This window comes from Penicillium mononematosum (genome assembly GCF_028829835.1).
Source record: "Penicillium mononematosum strain IBT 11891 chromosome Unknown utg000001l:1.0-4488741.0:1.0-4491989.0, whole genome shotgun sequence".
NCBI lineage: Eukaryota > Fungi > Ascomycota > Eurotiomycetes > Eurotiales > Aspergillaceae > Penicillium > Penicillium mononematosum.
The window spans coordinates 3123435-3144733 of NW_026643271.1; the positions used below are offsets into that span (position 1 = coordinate 3123435).

Sequence of the window (21299 nt, forward strand, 5' to 3'; positions counted from 1 at the left end):
GAGATCGGTGCTTGCAAATCAAAACAAAAGATGTAACCTTTGAGTTAACCCCTGAGACCCCTCAGTGAATGCCTCTAGTTGACAGCTGCCAGACCAGAGACATGCTCGTCAAACAGGTGGTCAAAAATAGCAAGTAACAAGCAGCCAGAATCCATAACGATTACCACATATAAAAAGTGTCGAAGACTCGCTAGTGCATTCGTCTAGCGGGCTTCATCAGAGCCTGGAAGGAAGACTCGAGGGCTTTCTTGACCTCCTTGTAGCTGACAATGAAAGAACTCTGGTCGTCGCGACTGACCAAATGGATCTTCTCGTCAGTTCCCGCATCAAGCTTGTTCAAACAAGCCAGCACATGGCCAAGATCAACCACCGGGTCACCTTGGCTATCCACCGAGTGGAAGACGTAATCGCGGAAGAGCTTCAGGAAGTAGCGTTCTCCGCTCTCCGACCAGCGCGGGTCAAGGTCATATTCAGGACGTTCATTGATGAAGCCAAGTTTGCTCAACAGGCGCGCGATTCGTCCATTCTCCAACTCACGGGCGAGATCAGAGTTCAGCTGATCATCCAGGTGGAGTGCGGAATCAAAAGTCGACATCAGCTGGGATGAGATTCCAGTGATAAAAGTATCAATGGTTCGCTCCTGATCCTTTTGCAGTCCGTTCAGGAGCCAGAACACTGAGTTCTTCAACTGAGAGCTGTAGGCACGGGTGAAATGCTCCATGGCTTTGGTAGGGTTGTGGGCGACAGTGGGCGTGTTGGCGCCAAGGGTGACGATCAGTTGGCCAAAGTTGACTAGATCTTGTCGCTGGAGATCAGATACAGTCCGCTGGTTATCGAACTGCACCACATCAAGGATAGCGCAGGCGTTGATGCGGACACGAGTCTTAGCGGTAAGCAAAATCTTGCTAGGCTCAAGCACTCGGGCAGCAAGACCATTGCCATGAATAGCCTTGAGCCCATTGGCGATCTGGGTCATGTAGCCCCAGAGAAGTTGCTCAGGAATATGAGCATTGGTGTGACGTCCGGGGAAGCGGGTTCCAGCGCTTAGATGCTGGTCTGCAAGTGTCTTGGACAGTGGGTGATAGTCAGTCACAAAGATCAAAGAACTGTCTTGGAAGCTGCGGCTAGTGAACGCGTCGTGAATGGTCACCACACTGGCGTTGCAGACACGCTTCCAGGCTTGCACAGAACGGATAGCCTTTTCATTGGTCAGGCGGAAACCTATTAAGGTTAGTTTGGAGCTACAACAAAAGAAGAGATGGAAAGATTGACATACCTTCAAGTCGGCGAAGAGCATAAAAGGTGCCATCTTTGCTAGACTGGGCCTTGTAGATCCAGCTTGGGTAGCCAAAGGTCGCCGCATTCTTCTGATGATTGAGGTCCAGAGGGACAAGTGAATGGAAGTAGTCAACCTGGGCAGGGAGTTGGGTGTCTTCAAGTCCGTCAGCATGAACACAAATTATTGTCAATTGCGGTCCAACATACTAGGGAGAGTCTGGAGAGTGGCTGCGGATTTCTTCTGCAGTTCTTCGCGCAAGTCGTTGGGGATAAAGAGATCATGCACGTTGCGCTGGTATCCCAATGTGTTCTGGCTATGAGGGCCAATTGGGGCATAAAGATGGTACTGGATCTATTGGGCTGTTAGAGCTTATATAAAGCAAAAAGGAGAAGGATCCATTGGCCACCAACGTACCGGTTGCTGGAATCCAGTTTGGCTCGCAAAGAAAGCGCCTCCCATCGCGCCAGTAGGGTCGTGGGAATAAGGATTTGCAGAGACAGGGCCAACGGCACCAGGAGTCATGGGGGGTTGGGGTAGTCACGAAAGGATCAAATGCACCCGCCGGTGTGATTCCTCCGTTTCCATTGCCCTGGAGAGGTGCCTGGGCGGGAGGATTAGCACGGTTACGATTGCCGAGACCTTCGCTGAAGAAGTGCTTGGGATAGCGAGACTGGCGAGGCTGACGAGGCAGACGACCTGAGAAGAACCCGGGAGGACTGTCATCATCAGTACGCCGGGGGTCAAATTCAGCTGCCTCGGGAGACAAGCCACCCTGCTGCGCCATCGCGATGCTAGAGATGATGATAAAAATATGGGCAGTGGGAGAGATTGGGATGGTTAAGAAAAAAACAAAAGACAAAAAAACAGTATAAGGGAACCGAGGGGAATCAAATAATACGGCAGGGGCGACTGACCACGTGCTCGAAGCCTTGGGGAACAAATTCCTGGACATCAGCTACCGCCCAATCTTGGACTGCTTCTGACCGCGTTGTGGGTGTACTCGTGTTAGAACCTTTTTCTAACGTCAGTGCCTTTGAACCTCCCTTGTTCTTCGCACAAAGCACATACGTGATGAGGTTGTTCGAGGTTGAAAAGGAGCTGCACTAGCAGCCTTTGGAGATATAGCGGTGGACTTCTTTGGTGCTGATACACCGTTCCCAGACAGCAATGATGGGGTGAAACTAGGTGAGTCGACATTGAACCGCTTCTTGCTATCAAACGAGACAGTCGCTGTTAGCAAAATTCATCCGGTTTTGTCTGAAGACCTTGTCTCGCACCTATCCGACTGGTTTGCATTGAGCTTCGTCGGGTCATGATTGAAAGCACAACCTGGATACGAGTGTTCCAATCAGCTTCACCACCCTCGCTGGCCGTGATCAAGGTTCGCCAATACCTTTGTCTTCATAGCGGCATCGCCCATAGATGGTCACGTTGCGGCACAATGTGTCTTTCGCATTCTCTATCAAGCAAAATCATTGTTGTCAGCAACTCCGTCCATCTTGAATTCGGAATTCATCACCAGCATGGCTTGCACATCTCAGACCTGAAACGGAAGTGATATGCAAGCCTTTGACTTCGAATCACACTCACCGCGGCTCTTCATTTTCGGTGATCCCGTCGTCCGACGAGCATCCTCCAATGGAGGCTTTCCGGCAGACGCCATGATATCTGGCTGATACCCACTTGATGGTGCGGATCAGCGCAAAGAGATCCCCATTGAAACCGGACTCGGTAGGGAACAAAGGATGCTATTGGGTGAAAACCGCATTCCCCTGCTTTGATCCTATATGAATTCAAGTCACCAATGGTCCACGCGGTTGGCGGGTCAATTCCGGGAGAGCCCACGGACGTCGGGCGGTATCTCAGCCGATAAAAATAGGCATGAATGGGGTGTAAGAATAAGACCGAAGTCGTCTCTCATCCCAAGGAATGATTAAGAGCGACAGAACTGATGGAAATGAAGACGCGGGGCGAGAAACGAACTCGAGCGAAGGGGGATATGCACGGACCAGGCGGTCAGAACATCAATGGGAGCTTCATCTTGAGGCCACTTAGAGCTTCGACGTCACGTCGTTCTTACCCATCTACATATTGGACTGTCTGCACGTGCTCAATGGTCATCCCCAAATGATAATACTCTTCATGGCCACCCCCTGTACTCTCTTTTGATAACACCCATATCGAGTTTATGGCTTACGGCCCTTCTACGGCAAGATGTCACAACCGGAGGTTGACCTGGACCAGCTTTCCGATAGCGAGAAGTCTACGCTAGAAATGTACATGGCTGTCACCAGCCAGGAACCTTCAGAGGCAATTCCGCTACTTCGTCGGTCGCAATGGAATGTGCAAGTTAGTCTATCTCCCCCGGCTCCTGGCCAAGTGTACGAGAGTTTAACTGATCCCCGCACGCTAGATTGCCATATCCAAGTTCTTTGATGGGGAAGGCCCGGATCCCCTTGAAGAAGCTCGCGCTGCCATGGATCGCCCACCTCCACCCCAACCCAACCGCCGAACCCAGAATTTAATGACGGACGATCTGACCGAACACTTGTCGCAAGTTACTCGTGCCACAGCTACAGATCTGGCTCCACGAGTTGACACACAACCAGGAGATCAGCCAATCTACAGGCCTCCATTCATCCTCAGTTTACTCCTCACTCCATTTAATTTGGTGTATCGACTCCTCTGCACTTCATTCCGCCTGTTTGGTGTCCTTTTCCCTTTCTTGCCACGCTTGTTCAACAGGACAGCGAACCCGGCGCTGCAAGGCGCTCGCCGGAATACCACTGGCCGTCGAGCCCTCGGCCCCAAGGATACTGCCGCTCGCTTTATCCGCGAGTTCGAGGAAGAATATGAATCTAACCCGATTCCGTTCCTAGAGAATGGATACAACATGGCGCTGGAGAAAGCCCATCGCGACTTGAAGTACCTCATGGTCATTCTCCTATCTCCAGAGCATGACGATACGAACAGTTGGGTTCGTGATACTCTGCTGGCACCTGAGGTCGTTGAATTCATCAATGACCCCCAGAACAACCTCCTGGTGTGGGGCGGCAACGTGCAAGATTCCGAAGCATACCAAGTCGCCAACTCATTGAAATGCACAAAATTCCCCTTTGCAGCGGTTATCGTCCATACCCCGAATGTCTCGTCAACCGCCATGTCTGTCGTAGGACGGATCGCAGGACTCACTACGCCATCCGAGGTCGTGAACAAGCTCCGGACAGTCGTGACATCGAACAGCGAGCCGCTGGAGCGACTCCGGTCTTCACGCGCCGAGCAACAAGCCTCGCGCAGCCTCCGCGAAGAGCAAGACTCAGCCTACGAGCGGTCGCTGGCGATCGACCGTGAACGAGCGCGCCAGCGCCGGGAAGCGGAACTGGCACGCCAACGCGAAGAACAGGAAGCCGCTGGCCGACAGGCGGCTGAGGAGCAGCGGCGCCGCAATCTCGCCCAGTGGAAGCTTTGGCGCGGGCAATCGCTTAGCGCGGAGCCCGGACCAGATGTCAAGGACGCCGTTCGTATTAGCGTGCGGCTCCCGTCCGGCGATCGTATCATGCGCAAGTTTGCGCCCGATGTGGATATTGAAGAGATCTACGCGGTGGTTGAGTGCTACGACATCTTACAGGAGCAGGAAACAGAGCGCGTGGCGAGTGCACCAGAGGGGTTTGTGCACCAATACGGATTCCGACTGGTCTCACCGATGCCTCGGGTGGTGTACCCCGTTGATGAGGGAGGGTCAGTCAAGGAGAAGATTGGCCGTGGTGGCAATCTGTTGGTGGAACTAATTGATGAGGATGAAGATGAAGATGCAGATGCAGATGATGACGAGGCTGTGACCGACATGTCTTGAATATGACTGATCTCTATGATTCAAATGTTGCTTGTGGGGGTTCCTTGGGAGGACCACGACTACTGGCACACCGCTCTGTTTTCCGTTCCAATATCCAATGTACAATTTAGATTATTATGATTCGATCGTTATTTCACTTTTCCCTGCGTGGCTGACTTACGTGTGGTCAGATTCAAATTTGGAAATTGCCTGCTCCACCGAGCAGACAGGCATACTCCGTATTTGGTAAGGCGTAAAAACCACTGTAGCCTGCCCAGGTGGTGCCTTTCCGGCTAGACTCGTCCGAAGGACGGAGCAATCCATGGATGGGCCATCAGACTGCATATCAGCCTCATGCAAGGGAGGTCTATGGGGGGCCTATCTGACTCTGACAGTGCCACATCCTGGCATCCTGGTGCGTGAGATTCCCAAGAGATTTCAAGATGAGAGACGCCTCGACTCGGACGAAATGGGCATTTGGTCCATTCGACCGATTTCGTCCGTTCATTTGGTCCAGTCATAATAAAATTAGGGGTAAGAGGGGGGGCTTAAGTACGGGGGAATTGGACGGAGATAAGATGGTTTTTACGCGTTCAAAGATCTATCTATGCCCACCTAGGCAGGTGGGTCCATCCATAGATACCTTGGTAGGTCCAGACATAGCTGAGTCAGCCTCGGATGCACTGTGCCCGGGCATCCGAGCCCTCCAGGGCTGTCTGTGGAACGGAAGGTGCTCGTCCCGACATCCTTCTGGAAGCGTTGATGTTGTACCCGTGCACACGTGTATAAAAAAACATGGCATGTACATATACCCGACATCCCTCTTTAGCTGAAGTATTACATACATGTACCTACCTAGGTACATACCTATGTACCTATATAGGTATATGTACTTATGTACATAGGTACAGGTACATGTAGTACATCGCATTCGTGTTCGTTGGCGTACTATAATAAATTACTTTCGCTTATAATGAATCCAAGATGGCCATTGTTAGCCTAATATAGTATTGCTATTTCTTGGCACTAAGCCGCCAAGGGCTAGAGTCTCGAGAAAGAAAAAAATCCGAAACGAAAAATTGCAATTCTCCGGAAAGTCAGCAGCTCCGCCCCGGGTCTGTTTCAACGGGTGTCCCCGTTTTTATTTCCTTTCCGGACACAGGATACAATGTTTCCGAGTCCCGATCTCTAGATCTTTTGAACCCTTTTTATTTTTTTATTTCTTTATTTTATTTTTCTTGCTTTTTCATATTCGTACTTAATTCAAATCCTTCGCTCGTTGAATCCTTCCGTCCTTTTTTATTAGTCGAACCCTAATCTTATACAATCTCTATATACATCCCATCCCGTTGATGGTGATCACCTCTCCTATTCATCTTTTCTAGGGATATTACCCCACTTAATCAGTTTCATTTCAATTCGACAGTGACCGTGGAAGGTCACCATGTCGCTCCTGAGGGACATTGAACCCTAATATCACCGGCACCCGAGACGTGCAGGAATCCCATGTCGCCAACATGGAAGCTCGCCGCCATGACCCCACCGCCAGCGTCAGCACCGATGACACCGCTAATGAGAAGAGCGAGATTGGCAATGAGGACTACGCCGAGGTCGAGGTCACCCGCCTGGCCCAGCAACTCACCCGCCAGTCAACCCGCTTCTCTGTCTCAACCCAAAATGCAGAGAACCCATTCATCGAAACCCATGAGGACTCGACCTTGAACCCTCACAGCGAAAACTTCAAGGCCAAGAATTGGATGAAGAACCTCCTTGCCATCCAATCCCGCGATCCAGAACGATACCCGAAGCGTCAGGCTGGCCTAGCATTCAAGAACCTCAGCGTGCACGGATTTGGCAGTCCCACAGATTACCAAAAGGATGTGGCCAACTCCGTTCTGCAAATCGGTGCCTTGTTCCGTTCCATGACTGGAACTGGCAAGCAGAAGATCCAGATTCTCCGCGACTTTGATGGACTAGTGAAGAGCGGCGAGATGCTGGTCGTTCTCGGCCGTCCTGGATCTGGCTGTTCAACTTTCTTGAAGACCATCGCAGGAGAGATGAACGGTATCTTCAAGGATGGCAACTCTCACCTGAACTACCAAGGAATCTCCGATAAGCAGATGCGCAGCCAGTTCCGCGGTGAGGCCATCTACACTGCCGAAACCGACGTGCATTTCCCCCAGCTTTCTGTGGGAAACACTTTGAAGTTTGCTGCTATGGCTCGTGCCCGCGCAACCGTTTGCCGGGTGTCAGTCGGGACCAATACGCAGAGCACATGCGTGACGTCGTCATGGCCATGCTTGGTCTGTCACACACAATCAACACCCAGGTCGGTAACGATTTCATCCGTGGTGTCTCCGGTGGTGAGCGGAAGCGTGTCAGTATCGCCGAGGCTACCCTCTGCGGCAGCCCTCTCCAATGTTGGGATAACAGTACCCGTGGTCTGGACAGTGCCAATGCCCTGGAATTCTGTAAGACATTGAACCTGATGTCCAAGTACTCAGGCACCACCTGTGCAGTTGCTATCTACCAGGCGTCCCAAAGTGCCTACGATGTTTTCGACAAGGTCACTGTGCTGTACGAGGGTCGACAGATCTACTTCGGCCGCACCACCGAGGCCAAGGAATTCTTCACCAACATGGGCTTCGATTGTCCCGAGCGCCAGACTACTGCCGATTTCTTGACCTCTCTCACCAGCCCTGCTGAGCGAATTGTCAAGCCTGGCTTTGAGAACATGGTCCCCCGTACCCCCGACGAGTTCGCCGCCGCTTGGAAGAACAGCGCTGCGTACAAGGAGCTTCAGAAAGAGATCGCCGACTATGATCAGCAGTACCCGATTGGTGGCGAGTCTCTCGATAAGTTTGTCGAGTCTCGCAAGGCTATGCAGTCGAAGGGTCAGCGTGTCAAGTCTCCATACACCCTATCTGTCACCGAGCAGGTCCAGATCTGTGTGACACGTGGGTTCCAGCGTTTGCAGGGTGACTACAGTTTGACTATATCCGCCTTGATTGGAAACACTATCATGGCATTGATTATCGGTTCGGTTTTCTTCCAGTTGCCTGATGATGTGACTAGTTTCTACTCTCGTGGTGCCCTTCTCTTCTTCGCCGTCTTGCTCAACTCCTTCTCCAGTGCCCTGGAGATTCTGACCCTTTACGCGCAACGTCCTATTGTCGAAAAACAAGCCCGTTACGCCATGTATCATCCGTTTGCCGAAGCAATCTCGTCAATGCTGTGTGACATGCCGTATAAGATTCTTAATGCCATCACTTTCAACATCACGCTCTATTTCATGACTGGTCTGCGCCAAACCGCCGGCGCCTTCTTCACCTTCCTACTCTTCTCTTTCGTGACTACTATGACCATGTCCATGGTTTTCCGTACGATCGCTTCTTACTCGCGCACTCTATCTCAGGCTCTGGTGCCCGCCGCTATCCTGATCCTCGGTCTAGTCATCTACACTGGTTTCACCATCCCAACCCGCAACATGCTTGGATGGTCTCGCTGGATGAACTATATTGATCCGATTGCTTACGGTTTCGAAACCTTGATCGTGAACGAGTTCCACGGTCGCCAGTTCAAATGCAACCCGGATTCTTTCATCCCGGTGGGAGACGGCTACACAGATGTCGGTCCGTTCAACAAGATCTGCTCGCAGAAAGGAGCCGTAGCCGGCCAGGACTTTATCGACGGCGAGGCCTACTACACTGCTAGCTTCCAGTACTCCAACAGTCACAGGTGGAGAAACTTGGGAATCATGATCGGTTTCATGGTCTTCTTCATGGCCACCTACCTCATCGGTACCGAGTACATCTCCGAGGCGAAGTCCAAGGGTGAGGTTCTGCTTTTCCGTCGCGGCCACGCCCCCAAGCACTCTGGCAGCTCCGATGACGTCGAGCAGACACACGCCGTGTCCTCTGCCGAAAAGAAGGATGGTGCTAGCTCCGACGGCGAAGGAACCACTGCCGCAATCCAGAGACAAACTGCTATCTTCCAATGGCAAGACGTCTGTTACGATATCCAGATCAAGAAAGAGGAACGTCGCATTCTCGACCACGTCGACGGCTGGGTTAAGCCCGGTACATGCACTGCTCTTATGGGTGTTTCTGGAGCCGGTAAAACCACTCTTCTGGATGTCCTTGCCACGCGTGTGACAATGGGTGTTGTGTCTGGTGAAATGTTGGTTGATGGCCGTCCTCGCGACCAGTCTTTCCAACGTAAGACTGGCTACGTCCAACAACAGGATCTGCATCTCCACACTACCACAGTCCGCGAGGCTCTTCGCTTTAGTGCTATTCTCCGTCAACCGCGTCACGTTTCTCGCCAAGAGAAACTCGATTACGTCGAGGAAGTGATCAAGCTTCTTGGAATGGAACACTATGCGGATGCCGTCGTCGGTGTCCCCGGTGAAGGTCTTAACGTCGAGCAGCGTAAGCGTCTTACTATTGGTGTCGAGCTGGCTGCTAAGCCACAGCTGCTTTTGTTCCTGGACGAGCCCACTTCGGGTCTTGATAGTCAAACATCTTGGTCTATCTTGGATCTTATTGATACCTTGACTAAGCACGGTCAGGCTATTCTCTGCACTATTCACCAGCCCTCTGCTATGCTCTTCCAGCGTTTCGATCGTCTCCTGTTCCTCGCTAAGGGTGGTAAGACCGTCTCATTTCGGGGAAATCGGTGAGAAGTCCTCGACGCTTTCCAACTACTTTGAACGAAACGGTGCACCCAAGCTGTCTCCCGAGGCCAACCCTGCCGAGTGGATGCTAGAGGTCATTGGAGCTGCCCCCGGAACCCATAGTGAGATCGACTGGCCTGCCGTGTGGCGTGACAGCCCTGAGCGTAAGGAAGTCCAAAACCACCTCGCCGAGCTCAAGTCCAACCTCTCTCTGAAGCCCGTTGCCACAAACGACAACGACCCAACCAGCTTCAACGAATTCGCCGCACCGTTTACCGTCCAACTCTGGGAATGTCTCGTCCGCGTGTTCAGCCAGTACTGGCGAACCCCAGTCTACATCTACTCCAAGATTGCGCTCTGCACTCTCACAGCTCTCTACGTCGGTTTCTCCTTCTTCCACGCACAGAACAGTATGCAGGGACTGCAGAACCAGATGTTCAGTGTCTTCATGTTGATGACAGTCTTCGGTAACTTGGTACAACAAATCATGCCACACTTCGTCACCCAGCGCTCTCTCTACGAAGTCCGCGAACGCCCCTCCAAATCATACTCCTGGCAAGCCTTCATGTCCGCAAACATCATTGTCGAACTCCCTTGGAACGCCCTCATGTCCGTCCTCATCTTCGTCTGCTGGTACTACCCCATCGGGCTCCAACGCAACACCAGCGCCGACGACCTCCACGAGCGTGGCGCCTTGATGTGGCTCCTCATCCTGAGCTTCATGATCTTCACCTGCACCTTCGCACACATGATGATTGCCGGCATCGAGCTCGCCGAAACAGGAGGCAATCTCGCCAACCTACTCTTCTCCCTCTGTCTGGTCTTCTGTGGTGTCCTCGCCACCCCCGACAACATGCCCCGCTTCTGGATCTTCATGTACCGCGTCTCGCCATTCACATATCTAGTCTCCGCAATGCTGTCGACCGGCACATCCGGCGCAGACGTCTTCTGTGAGCCAGTCGAGATGCTCCACTTCGAGCCTACTGCCGGCAAGACCTGTATGGAATACATGAACACCTACATCAACGGACTCTATGCACCAAACGGAACCATGATCGAGCCCCCTCGCGGCGGTTACCTCGTGAACGGGAATGCCACTAGCGACTGCACTTTCTGCAGCATTGACAAGACGGATACTTTCCTCGCGAGCGTGCTGAGTTACCAGAGCGACGCGTGGCGCAACTTCGGAATTATGTTCGCGTTTATCATCTTCAACATATTTGCTGCTGTTGGTATCTACTGGCTTGCTCGTGTGCCCAAGGGAACGCGCAGCAAGAAGACCAAGACTGCCTGATTTATGCCATTTGGCGGTTGTCTTTTCTTTTTTTTAATGAACAGGCTTGAGGTGGCTACTGTTTCCACCCAAAAAAAAAAACATTCTGCATTAGACCGCCAGATCTAATCCCTCCGCTCTTGTTGGACATTCTATTGTTTACATATTATACTTGGTCTTGCAGATGGGGATGCCCTAGATAATACATACACTAGTATAGAGCCTCTTATTCAATTACATATTTATTACTCTTCATTCAAGCATCTCTTGCACCCCAGATACATAGATCAAATCCCCTCTAAGTTCTCAATAAGACGTTACCAAATGTATGTAGAGAAGACAGGAAATTATGCTAGTGATAGTGTATACCGTTAAACAATAAGAGGTATATGCGCAAACCGCCAACCGAAAAGAAGAAAAAGAATGCATGAACAAAAAAAGCTGTATACAAGAAAGGAACTCCCTAGGGAGGAAAAGAAGAAAAAGAAGAAGCGAATGCATATAAACCACAAACGAAGCCTCACCACGTAAAAGCCTCTTCAGCAAAATCCACAACAGCCCCCTTCCCAATCCTCTCCCCTAGCCGCAGACCTCACCTCATCAGCAAAAGCCCCAGGCCCACAAACACTAACGAGCGTCGCACCCGTCCTACCGGGCAAGATCTCATCAAGAACAACATCCGGCCTACAGCGACCGGAATGCATAAGCACCGTCGCGGACGGACTGACGATATCCGCCGCGCGACGCGGCTTCGAGATGAAAAGCTTCACGACGAGAATATCCCGCCGATTCGGCAGGCGCAGGATCTGGTCCATGAAGCTGCTTACCCAGGTGAGGTGGTCTGTTGAACGGACAGACCAGATTCAGGTAGACTTTTCGCGTTGCGGCGGTGTTTTGCGCGGCGGCGGTGACGAGCGCGCGGGTTTGGAGGAGGTGGTGGGTTATTCCTGCGCCGGCGCTGAAGAGCACTGTTGTGCCGTAGCTGGGGGGGTTTGTTGGGTGGGAGCCGTAGGGGCCTTCGATGAAGCCTCCTAGCGTGAGGGTTTTTGAGGGGGAGGCGTTGGCGAGGTTGTAGAGGCGGCGGGTCATGCCTTTTTGGGCGCCGATTATGAGGGAGACTTGTGTGGAGGGTTTGGAGGGTTTGGCGGGCAGGTTGGATTGTTTTTCTAGGTCGGTGTATCCTTTGCCTTGGGTTGGTGGGGATTGGGTTGGGGAAGGGAGGAAGGCTGCTGTGCTGCTCGTGCTGGGTTCCGCCCAGGCTATTGAGAAGGGGTGTGACATCCACCATGAGATCCGCGGGATGTAGGCGAAGACATGGCAGCCTGGTTCGATGTGGATGAGTTTGGGCAGGTGGAAGGTTACGCGGCAGGCTTCGCCGGGGAGGGCTTCTACGACCATTGTTGTTGTGCCGGAGGTTGAGATGTTGAGGTGGACGAGGCGGAAGAGTCGCGCGAGTCGGTCGCCTAGCCAGATTGCGGCGATCGTGTGACCCCAGCTTTGCTGTGGGAGATCGTCTATCTGCAGGTGCAGGTATACGCCGAGGAAGGCGAACACTGCGGCCAGCTGGTGCAGGTGGAGGAAGGTCTCGTAGAAGGCGTGGCGGATGGGTGAGGGGGAGTGTAGGCAAAGGAAGACCATTGCGGCTGTGCTGACCAGGCCCCAGAGGAAGAAAGGGGTATCACGTACGCGGATGAGCATGCGGGCGAAGTCTTCCTCGTCGACCGCATTGACGGCCCATGCGGCTGTGTGTGCGACTGACTCGAAGATGACGATGCGGCCCAGCCAGCGGTGGAGGAGGTTGTATGTGTCAAAGCTGATGTGGAGTAATGGGATCAAGGGGTTGTTTCGGCCCGCGAGGAGGAAGAGCGGGATCATGTTGAGGACGGCCAGCGTCCCGGATCGGCCGCGCAGCTCGGCCATCAAAGCTGCCTTGTTGTTGACACTGTAGTCCAGGATGAGGCAGTACGCGAGTTGACTGGCGAAGTATAGCCCGACCAGGATGGTCTGCAGTCGGGAGGGTAAGGTGCCGACATTGACAGCGGAAGAGAGCTGTAGTTCCCGGTTGTGTCGCTTCTTTCCTAATGGGGCGTATAGGATGTATTTCTTGATGTTGGACCACCATGTTGACTGTTCCTGGGCCCAGAAGGTCTGCTGTTGCTTGTTTGCGCTAGATGCAGTGATTTGTCGTAGATATGCATGGCTGATCTGGGCGACTCGGCCACAGAACAAGACGAATGCCACGATGGCCAGGGAAGTGTAGATGATCTGAGTAAAGATCACATCGCGGGGGACGTCCACACCACCCAGCCCCCTGGAGTACTCATATATGTATGTGGCGTTCGACCCGTACCCTCGTGCCGCGATATGCGGATGGGTTGCTGCCATTGAACGGGCGCAGATATTGAAGAAAGAAAGAAAGAAGTTGCGGTCTGGGTTGAAAACATGCAAGGCTGTGCTCTGGACGTTGCACAACCCACTAGTCAAGAAGACGATCTGGAATATGTTTCGAGCTGTTCAGCGGCTGAGATTGAAATATGAAAATTTAGATATTGGAAGTGGGCGTTTGCGGGGAATCGAAGTCGTAGACGGTAGATCAGGGATGGGTTATAGGGTTGGCGAAAGTGAGTATAGATAGAAAGACCTCTTTGATTGTATCGGACAAAGACAATGTCTTATTATGGGAACATTGTGGCTGGTTTGAGGACAATGAACAATGCGGATTGTTTCAATGTGAATGAAGTCAACAAAGCGACCCAAAATAACCCTGATCTTTGGAATTCGAGAGAAATTAGCACGTCACCAAGAATTGAAACTTGGTAGAGGCTCTCACTCTTGCAAAGTCGACAGGAATGTAAGCAAGGGGGGCACGTTTTTCCCCTTTTCGGTGGAATTAGACAATGTACTAGAGGCAGTCCAGACCAGATATAGGAGTAAATCCCAAGTTCAGTAAAGAGAGTGTCAACAATCGAGACCGGCCGACTGTCTTTCAAGGCCAAATGAATGGAAGAACCGGAAGAAATGCAGCAAATGCAAATGGAAATGGAAGATCGGCCCTGAAGGAGTTTTAAACAGATAAATGGGGACCACGAGTCAGGTCTGTGCAAAGCCCCTGTATGGCCCTATATGGTCTGATTAGCAAGTGTTCAAGGCGTTTAAATGGCCGAGAAACCTATCGGGAGAACTCCTTTAGTGACACCAAGGACGCCGGTGTTTCCAAGATGACTAGTGTCTCCTTTAGATGGGGTGTGATTTGCTGACGATCCCTGCAGATCCAGGTTCGATTCTGGGCGTGACGCCTTTGGATGAGAGCCTAGGAAGTCTGAGACATTATTAATTATGTAGACTTTCAATTTCCCGGAGAACAGCCGGTCAAAACCCGTAGATATTCACATGTGCGTGGTTCTTCAGACCGGTGTTTTATTGTCAGACAGTGGCGTTGTCGAGGGGCAACGCACTGACCACATCTGACGATAATAAGACAATAAGACAGTATAAGACAATATATGTTGTAAGCCAAAGAAAGAGATTTATATGTTCAATTGATTCAAAATAATATACGTTATATTCATTTTTCAAACATTTACCGTCCCATCCATCCTCCATCAACGGTGAGTATCTCACCAGACACATAGCTGCTAGCCCGACTGGCCAGATACACCACCGCTCCCTTGAAATCCTCAGGGTTACCCCATCGACCAGCAGGGATACGTGCCATGATACCGGCGTTGCGGTCAGCATCGTTGATAAGAGCAGTGTTCATATCGGTAGCAATATAACCGGGCGCAATGGCATTGACATTGATTCCCTTGGCGACCCAGTCATTCGATAGCGCTTTGGTCAACTGCCCAATGCCACCCTTGGATGCTGCATAGGCGGGGACTGTAATTCCACCCTGGAAGCAGAGCAGGGACCCGACATTAATGATGGAGCCTCGGTGACCCTGTGGGAATTCAGAGGCATCACGAGCCAATAGATAGGCGGCGAATTCTCGGCACAAAATGAACACGGAGGAAAGGTTAACTTCCAGGACCTATGTATTATTCCAGTAAGACATGGTGTTTCAAGGGGGGGCGGATTTATATTGGTTTATATTGGGGCTCTCGACTCACCTCGTCCCAGTCCTCGTCGGGGAATTTTTCCGCCGGGTGTCGCCGTTGGATCCCTGCACAGTTCACCAAAATCTCCGGCTTCAGCCCTTGGCTAGTCAATGCGGGAACGATGCCTTTGACGGCTTGCCGATCTGAAAGTTCGGCGACATGGATCCATGCCTTCCGCCCAAGGCGATTAATGATCTCGTCCTTGGTTGATGTGTTGGTGGTGTCTCTCTATTTACATGTTAGCACATGCTCTCTCAACTCTTTCTATACTATGAATGACTCACCTGAACCAAGATAATATCGGCGCCGGCCTCAGCCAGGGCAAAGGCCATAGCTTGGCCAATACCTCGTGTTCCACCGGTGACGAGGGCGGTTTTCCCGCTTAGGGAGAAGAGGGACATTACGTCTGCCATTGTGAATATGGATATGAAAAGGAGGTTTGAAATGAAAAGAACTCTAAGAACTAAAGAACCAAAAGGGAGGAGCTCCAAATAAGAGATCCCACCCCCATCCCACCCCCATCCCACCCAAATGAGAACGCGGGGTTGCTCCGGGCAATTCCTATAGCCGATGTCATTAGCCGTCGGCTATTGACGGTTTTCCTCTTCACCTGAAAACATATGACTGAATGGTTAATTAAATAGCGTATAAGGAGCAATAAGACATATCTAATACTATAGTATGCTAGTATGCTAGTCAATTTATTCTAAAATCTTCTAAAAGGAAATAATTACATGTAAAGAGGTCAAGTACAATAGGGTAAATCATTTAGCCTTTCCCAACGTTCGTCCCCCACATGGAGGCGTCTACCGCATGGACACGATGAGTAAGGGTCGGACTTCTCTGTGGAGAAGCCGGACTTTGATTTCGTACTCTTCAATGTCTCTACTACAGCCATGGAGGAAGAATCCCCGTCAGAAGCCTCGCGGCGCGATATCGCCAAACGCGTCTCTCGAGCCTGCTTGCATTGCCGACAGCGCAAGTCTCGATGTGACCTGTAAGACCATCTTTCTTACTCTTTTCTTACTGTTTCACCTTCAGCTCTTATTGTCTTTTCCCGGATCTGTTCCGCGCTGATCGCATGCAGAGAATCCAACGGTAAACCTGGCAAACCACCATGTACGCGCTGCGTGCGCGAAAAGCGTGAATGCATACTCGGCGGCTCAAACCGTGGAGGCCGTCGAATCCGAAAGAACAAAATCAAAAACTTTACACCAGTCAATAATTCACCAGGCAAGGATTCGGAAGCATCAAGCCCAACCAACTCGGAAAACCGCAGAGTGCAATCGGCATCCTACCCCGGCCCGGTAGTCTTTTTGCCACCTAACCCACCAGCTCCAGCCTCAGCATCCGTCGAGGAAGACGACACCTCTATATCATCTGTCCCGCGCAATCCATCAGACGCCTGGCAATGCTTGACTGGCATCGCCACAGAAGACACGGGGACAATCCCGGAGGTCCCCAACGACCATGTTCGGTCGGAGCCAACAACGTTCCCGGTATACAACAGCCTGCGCAACGGCGCTGTCTCAGACTTTAGCAACCCAACTACCGGAATCAGGGCTTACAGACTCGTTCAATCGTGCGCTCTAGACCCGGAAACGGTGTGGCAACTGATCTCCCGCTACGCGGAGAACTTCCATCCGTATCTTCCCCTCGTGCCGCGGAAGTATTTCACGCGCACCGCTCTAGATGCCTTCGCCACTAATGAGAAGCACCTGCTCACCGCAGTCCTGACCATTGCCTCCAAGGACTTGGTCGACCAGCCCGAGATCCACGAGTACTGCTCGAAGTACATGCACGAACTGATTTCCGGCATCGCCGCGGGCGCAGAGTGTGATGTTGAAGCGGTCGAAGCGCTTCTGTTACTTGCCGAGTGGGAGCCGCAGGGACTGCGGCCTCGCATTGAGCGTGTTGGGCGTGGAGAGGAAGACCGCGCTGCCTGGATGCATGTCGGGCTTGCGTTGCGCTCGGGGTATTTCATCGGCATGGATCGCACTTCTTTCCGTGGGGATTCTTATGGTGATCAGGAGAGTGAGGCTCGTCGGCGGCTGGCCTGGGCGAGCTGCTATGTCTCTGATCGATTGATTTCTGTGCGTATTGGACGTGCTTTCTGGTCTCGTGGGCCGGGGCCTATGACTGGTCTTGTTAGTCAGGATTTCCCGTCGCTGCAGCCGGTTAATGAGGGCGACGAGGACTATGCGAAGATCTTTCAGGCTATGCTGGATCTTACGCAGCTTTATGGGAACGTTCATGAGGTTTTGTATTCAGGGATGCGTACTAGTAACCAGATGATGCTGATGGGAGACTATGTTAAATATGTGGATGATTTCCGTCTGGCGATTCTGCGGTGGAAGTCACTTTGGGGTTCATTAAACTGTAAGTTGGCCTTTTTCTCTATTCTTTGGGCTTTTGGGTATGTCTTGGTTCTAACATATCAATAGGCTCACCACCTATGCGGGCAACACTGCAGTTGTCGTACGAGTATTTGCGTCTGTATACAACTGCTTTCGCGTTCCAAGCTGCGATCTCGCAGTCGCTAGTCAAACCGAAAACCGATTTACAAGGCCAGCGAGAAAATCTACGATCGACATTCAAGAATGTCGCCTCGATGCAGGATTCACGATTCATCTATGAATCTGTTGATGCGGCCAAGTCATACCTGACAATCCTGGTGGATCTGGTAGATCCTGAGAAACATCTCCACTTCATGCCTCTCCGCTTCTACTTGTAAGTTTGATCTCATCGCGTGTTATATCGGATCAAACAGCTCATGCGATTTAGATATGGCATCTACTCTGCCGTTTTCCTCTACAAGGTAAGAACCCTGTGCAGTTCGTCCTCTTCTATATATCGTCTAACTGATACGATAGGCTCGTTCCTTCGGAATGATGGTCCCATCAGAAGAAGCAAAAGTCCAAGGTCTAGTCATCCGAACCACCCAAGTCCTCAAACAAGCAAGCGCCGGCACCGACGATGTCGGGTCGCGGTATGCTCGCCTTCTAGAGCTTCTGTGGAAGCCCAAGTCCACGTCAAACCCAACCGAAGAGACACAGCAGAATAGTGACTTCCCACTGCAAACAGCCCTTCCGAACCCGGTCGCAGACCCGGGATACATGCAATTCAGTCCCGCAAATGACTTCTCCTGGCTGGATCTGGAGGCAGTGGGCGATTATGTATCCGGAGACCAGATTTCTGGCGGATTGTTGGGACTGGATGCGTTCCAGAATGCCTCTGATATGTACCAATCTGGGGAGCCACGCTCGCAGTCTTGGCAGCCATCTGCTTGGATGGGGGATATGAGCAGCAGCCTTCTCTTTTAAATGATTGGGAATGTCTTTGCTCATTGTATGATACGTGTGATGTGATACCCCCACACCCCAGTCTGACGGCAAATGATGCGGGGCTGCGGGGGCTACCCTCGGAGATGGCCCCGAGGGGTAACCGAGGCCAGCAACGCAGTCCTTTTTGCTTTGCCAGATCAAACTTCGAGGTCTGGGTGTTTACTTTTGCACTTGAATCATTGCATATCGTCAACATATATCAACTCTGTCGCATCATGTCACTTAACGAGATCCAGGGCCGACTTGCGCTTATCACCGGTGCATCGGGAGGGTAAGCTCTATCCCAACTCAAGTTACCTCAACACCGAGAATGAATAACTCACAATGGATCTTGTAGCATCGGAGCTGCCTGCGCACACCAGCTTGCCGAACATGGAGTGCATCTCGCCCTGACATACGCGACCAACCTGACCGCAATGAACGCGCTGGTGACCGATCTGCAGAGCAAATACGCCGATAACAAGCTCCGCATCTCAATTCATAAAGTGGATGTTGGCTCCGCTGACGACATCGAGACGATGTTCCAGCAGATCGACACCGAGCACGGCCACCGACCCGATATCCTGATCTCGAACGCTGGGCACGGGAAGCGGTTCCCGCAAATCTGGGATTGCTCTCTCGAAGAGTTCGATTATACTTTACAGGTCAACCTGCGCGCTTCATTCATTCTCGTCAAGGGGGTGGTGGAGCGTATGAAGAGCCAGAATTGGGGGCGTATTGTGTTTATGTCCTCGATTGCTGCGCAAGGCGGAGGAATCAATGGATGTCGTATGTCACTCGTTTTCTTTCCGGGGGGGGGGGAATCAAGCTAACTTTCTTTTAGATTACGCCGCCTCTAAAGGTGGTCTGACAGGCATGATGAAGAACCTTTCTACCCGGCTGGCTGAATTCAATATCAGTGTGAACGATGTGGCACCTGCCATGATTGGGGACACCGGTATGATTCCCAATGCTGCGGCTATCCCTGAGGTAGCGGCTGGTATTCCGCTTGGTCGCCTTGGGACGCCCGAGGAGACGGCCAATGTTGTGACTATGCTTGTGAAAACAGGGTACATGACGGGTCAGAGCCTCTTGCTAGCTGGAGGGTTGAAATGAGCGACCCGGGAATATTAGGAAGAATAGCATAAGAAGTGGCAATATATCTCATTGGCCTTTCGCGCCCTACAAGCTATCACTATTATCAACGCCTTTGTCCAATTTTGTAGATGCAATTTTGCTGTTCATAAATCTCATACCCACATATACAACCCCACATATATATCCATCCTTTTGCTCTATTATCACAATCCGGGTATTTCCAAACACAATTCATCATCATCATCACCATCGTCACCAGCATCAAATTCACAGAGAGCCACTGGAGCCCCGTCGGTTCTCAATAATAACCTTCACAACAGGGTTCCCCTCCTCATCAACTCCCTTCCCAGCAAGTGTAAACGCCCGCTCTCCCTCCTCCAACTTAAGTCTATGCGTAACAACCTTCTCCTCAACACTCTTCATCTTCCCGCTCGCCAGCAGCGCAATAGCAGCAGGGTACGCATGTCCATCATAACGGAACACACCAATGATATCCACCTCGCGCAGCGCCGCGGCGCCAACAGGCAGCGTCTGGATAGGGTTCCCCATACCAATCTGCACCAGCACACCACCAGGTGCACTAGCATAGATACCAGCCTGCACACAAGCGGGCACACCGGTACAGTCATAAACACGACTGAATCCGTTTACAACAAGGCCATCCCTAGCCCCGACCGCCTCGACCAACGCAGCAGCAACCTTCTGCGCATTCTCCAGCGCATACGCCGTCTGCTCAGCATGAGGCGCATCCTTCGCCGGAGGCGGAGTCTCCGCCCTGGGAATAAGAGCAGTCTTAAGCCCAATACCCATCCCCTCCGCGATCTTAAGTCTCCGCGCATCAATATCAGCAACAACAATCTTCGAGAAATTCTCACTAGCAGCCAAAGCCCCAGCAAGCAGCAGACCAATCGCACCAGCACCAAAAACCAACGCCGCAGTCTCCTCCCCAGCGGCACGGTTCATCGCAACCTCCTCCTTACTCGGCGGGTGTGAGCGACGCACAGCATGCAGCGTGACAGCCAGCGGCTCGACGAGCGCACCGCCAGCATCGGACACGCTGTCCGGGAGCAGGTGGCACATATCCGCAGGGTGGTTTGTGCGCTCCATCAGCGTGCCGTCGAGGTGGGGGAAGACTTTTGCCGAGCTGCGGAATTGCATGCCTTTGCAGATGTTGTAGCGGCCTTGTTTGCAGAGCGCGCAGGTGCGACATGGGAGGCCGACTTCTAGTGCGACGCGGTCGCCGACTTTGAGGGTTGTCACGGCGCTGCCGGTGGCTGTTACTGTGCCGGCGGATTCGTGGCCTGACACATTGGTGCCCGGACGACGAAGTCGCCATTGCGGCCGTGGCTGTAGTAGTGTAGGTCTGAGCCGCAGAGGCCTGTTGCGCGGATGGCGACTTGGACTTCTGTTGTTGACGGAGCGGGGATGGTGCGTTGTTCCTGGGTTTGGGTTAGGGTTGGGTTCTTGGTTTGTGTTTGGTTTACTTACTAGGCGGAGGTCTTTGGCGCCGTGGAGAACGAGCGCGGTGGTAGTTGTGTTTGCCATGATGTGTATATACAGTGTAGGGAGGAGTAAGAAGTTTTAGAGAGAACAGAAGAAAGATTCGAAGTAAATAGCGAAGCGAAATCCGACCTCTGGCGGCATTTGGAGTCAACTCGGCCCGTTTCCCCTCAAAAGACGCAAAACACCCCACTTGGTCGTCGTGGGGGGGAAGACTTGAGC

General features: G+C 52.1%; 8 protein-coding genes across 8 annotated transcripts; 3 read left to right on the forward strand and 5 right to left on the reverse strand.

Annotated features, from left to right (window-relative positions):
- Positions 1–190: 190 nt before the first annotated feature.
- On the reverse strand, positions 191–2063 carry N7519_001165 (PAN-complex poly(A)-binding subunit PAN3; the record flags this gene model as incomplete). The annotated part of the gene is made up of 4 exons (XM_057287943.1): positions 191–1221; positions 1277–1432; positions 1486–1630; positions 1686–2063. The coding sequence occupies 4 exons, from the start codon at positions 2061–2063 to the stop codon at positions 191–193; spliced, it is 1710 nt and encodes a 569-aa protein (XP_057154026.1).
- A 103-nt stretch (positions 2064–2166) lies between these two features.
- On the reverse strand, positions 2167–3131 carry N7519_001166 (Zinc finger CCCH-type; the record flags this gene model as incomplete). The annotated part of the gene is made up of 5 exons (XM_057287944.1): positions 2870–3131; positions 2673–2738; positions 2557–2608; positions 2348–2490; positions 2167–2291 (listed from the first exon to the last, which is right to left on the reverse strand). Exons 1-5 carry the CDS (start codon positions 2940–2942, stop codon positions 2167–2169), a joined length of 459 nt encoding a protein of 152 aa, XP_057154027.1. The 5' UTR covers positions 2943–3131.
- A 362-nt stretch (positions 3132–3493) lies between these two features.
- On the forward strand, positions 3494–5132 carry N7519_001167 (clathrin-mediated endocytosis regulator UBX3; the record flags this gene model as incomplete). The annotated part of the gene is made up of 2 exons (XM_057287945.1): positions 3494–3628; positions 3693–5132. The coding sequence occupies 2 exons, from the start codon at positions 3494–3496 to the stop codon at positions 5130–5132; spliced, it is 1575 nt and encodes a 524-aa protein (XP_057154028.1).
- Positions 5133–11743: 6611 nt separating this feature from the next.
- On the reverse strand, positions 11744–13444 carry N7519_001168 (ferric reductase family protein; the record flags this gene model as incomplete). Its single annotated transcript, XM_057287946.1, has 1 exon — positions 11744–13444. The coding sequence occupies one exon, from the start codon at positions 13442–13444 to the stop codon at positions 11744–11746; it is 1701 nt and encodes a 566-aa protein (XP_057154029.1).
- A 1195-nt stretch (positions 13445–14639) lies between these two features.
- N7519_001169 (putative 2-deoxy-D-gluconate 3-dehydrogenase) lies at positions 14640–15569 on the reverse strand (the record flags this gene model as incomplete). The annotated part of the gene is made up of 3 exons (XM_057287947.1): positions 14640–15089; positions 15169–15384; positions 15441–15569. 3 exons carry the CDS (start codon positions 15567–15569, stop codon positions 14640–14642), a joined length of 795 nt encoding a protein of 264 aa, XP_057154030.1.
- Positions 15570–16052: 483 nt separating this feature from the next.
- Positions 16053–18479, forward strand: N7519_001170 (uncharacterized protein; the record flags this gene model as incomplete). The annotated part of the gene is made up of 5 exons (XM_057287948.1): positions 16053–16153; positions 16244–17535; positions 17601–17886; positions 17941–17974; positions 18030–18479. 5 exons carry the CDS (start codon positions 16053–16055, stop codon positions 18477–18479), a joined length of 2163 nt encoding a protein of 720 aa, XP_057154031.1.
- Positions 18480–18715: 236 nt separating this feature from the next.
- N7519_001171 (SDR family NAD(P)-dependent oxidoreductase) lies at positions 18716–19595 on the forward strand (the record flags this gene model as incomplete). The annotated part of the gene is made up of 3 exons (XM_057287949.1): positions 18716–18771; positions 18838–19268; positions 19324–19595. The coding sequence occupies 3 exons, from the start codon at positions 18716–18718 to the stop codon at positions 19593–19595; spliced, it is 759 nt and encodes a 252-aa protein (XP_057154032.1).
- A 249-nt stretch (positions 19596–19844) lies between these two features.
- Positions 19845–21122, reverse strand: N7519_001172 (NAD(P)-dependent alcohol dehydrogenase; the record flags this gene model as incomplete). Its single annotated transcript, XM_057287950.1, has 3 exons — positions 19845–20821; positions 20884–21016; positions 21066–21122. 3 exons carry the CDS (start codon positions 21120–21122, stop codon positions 19845–19847), a joined length of 1167 nt encoding a protein of 388 aa, XP_057154033.1.
- Between the last annotated feature and the right edge of the window lie 177 nt (positions 21123–21299).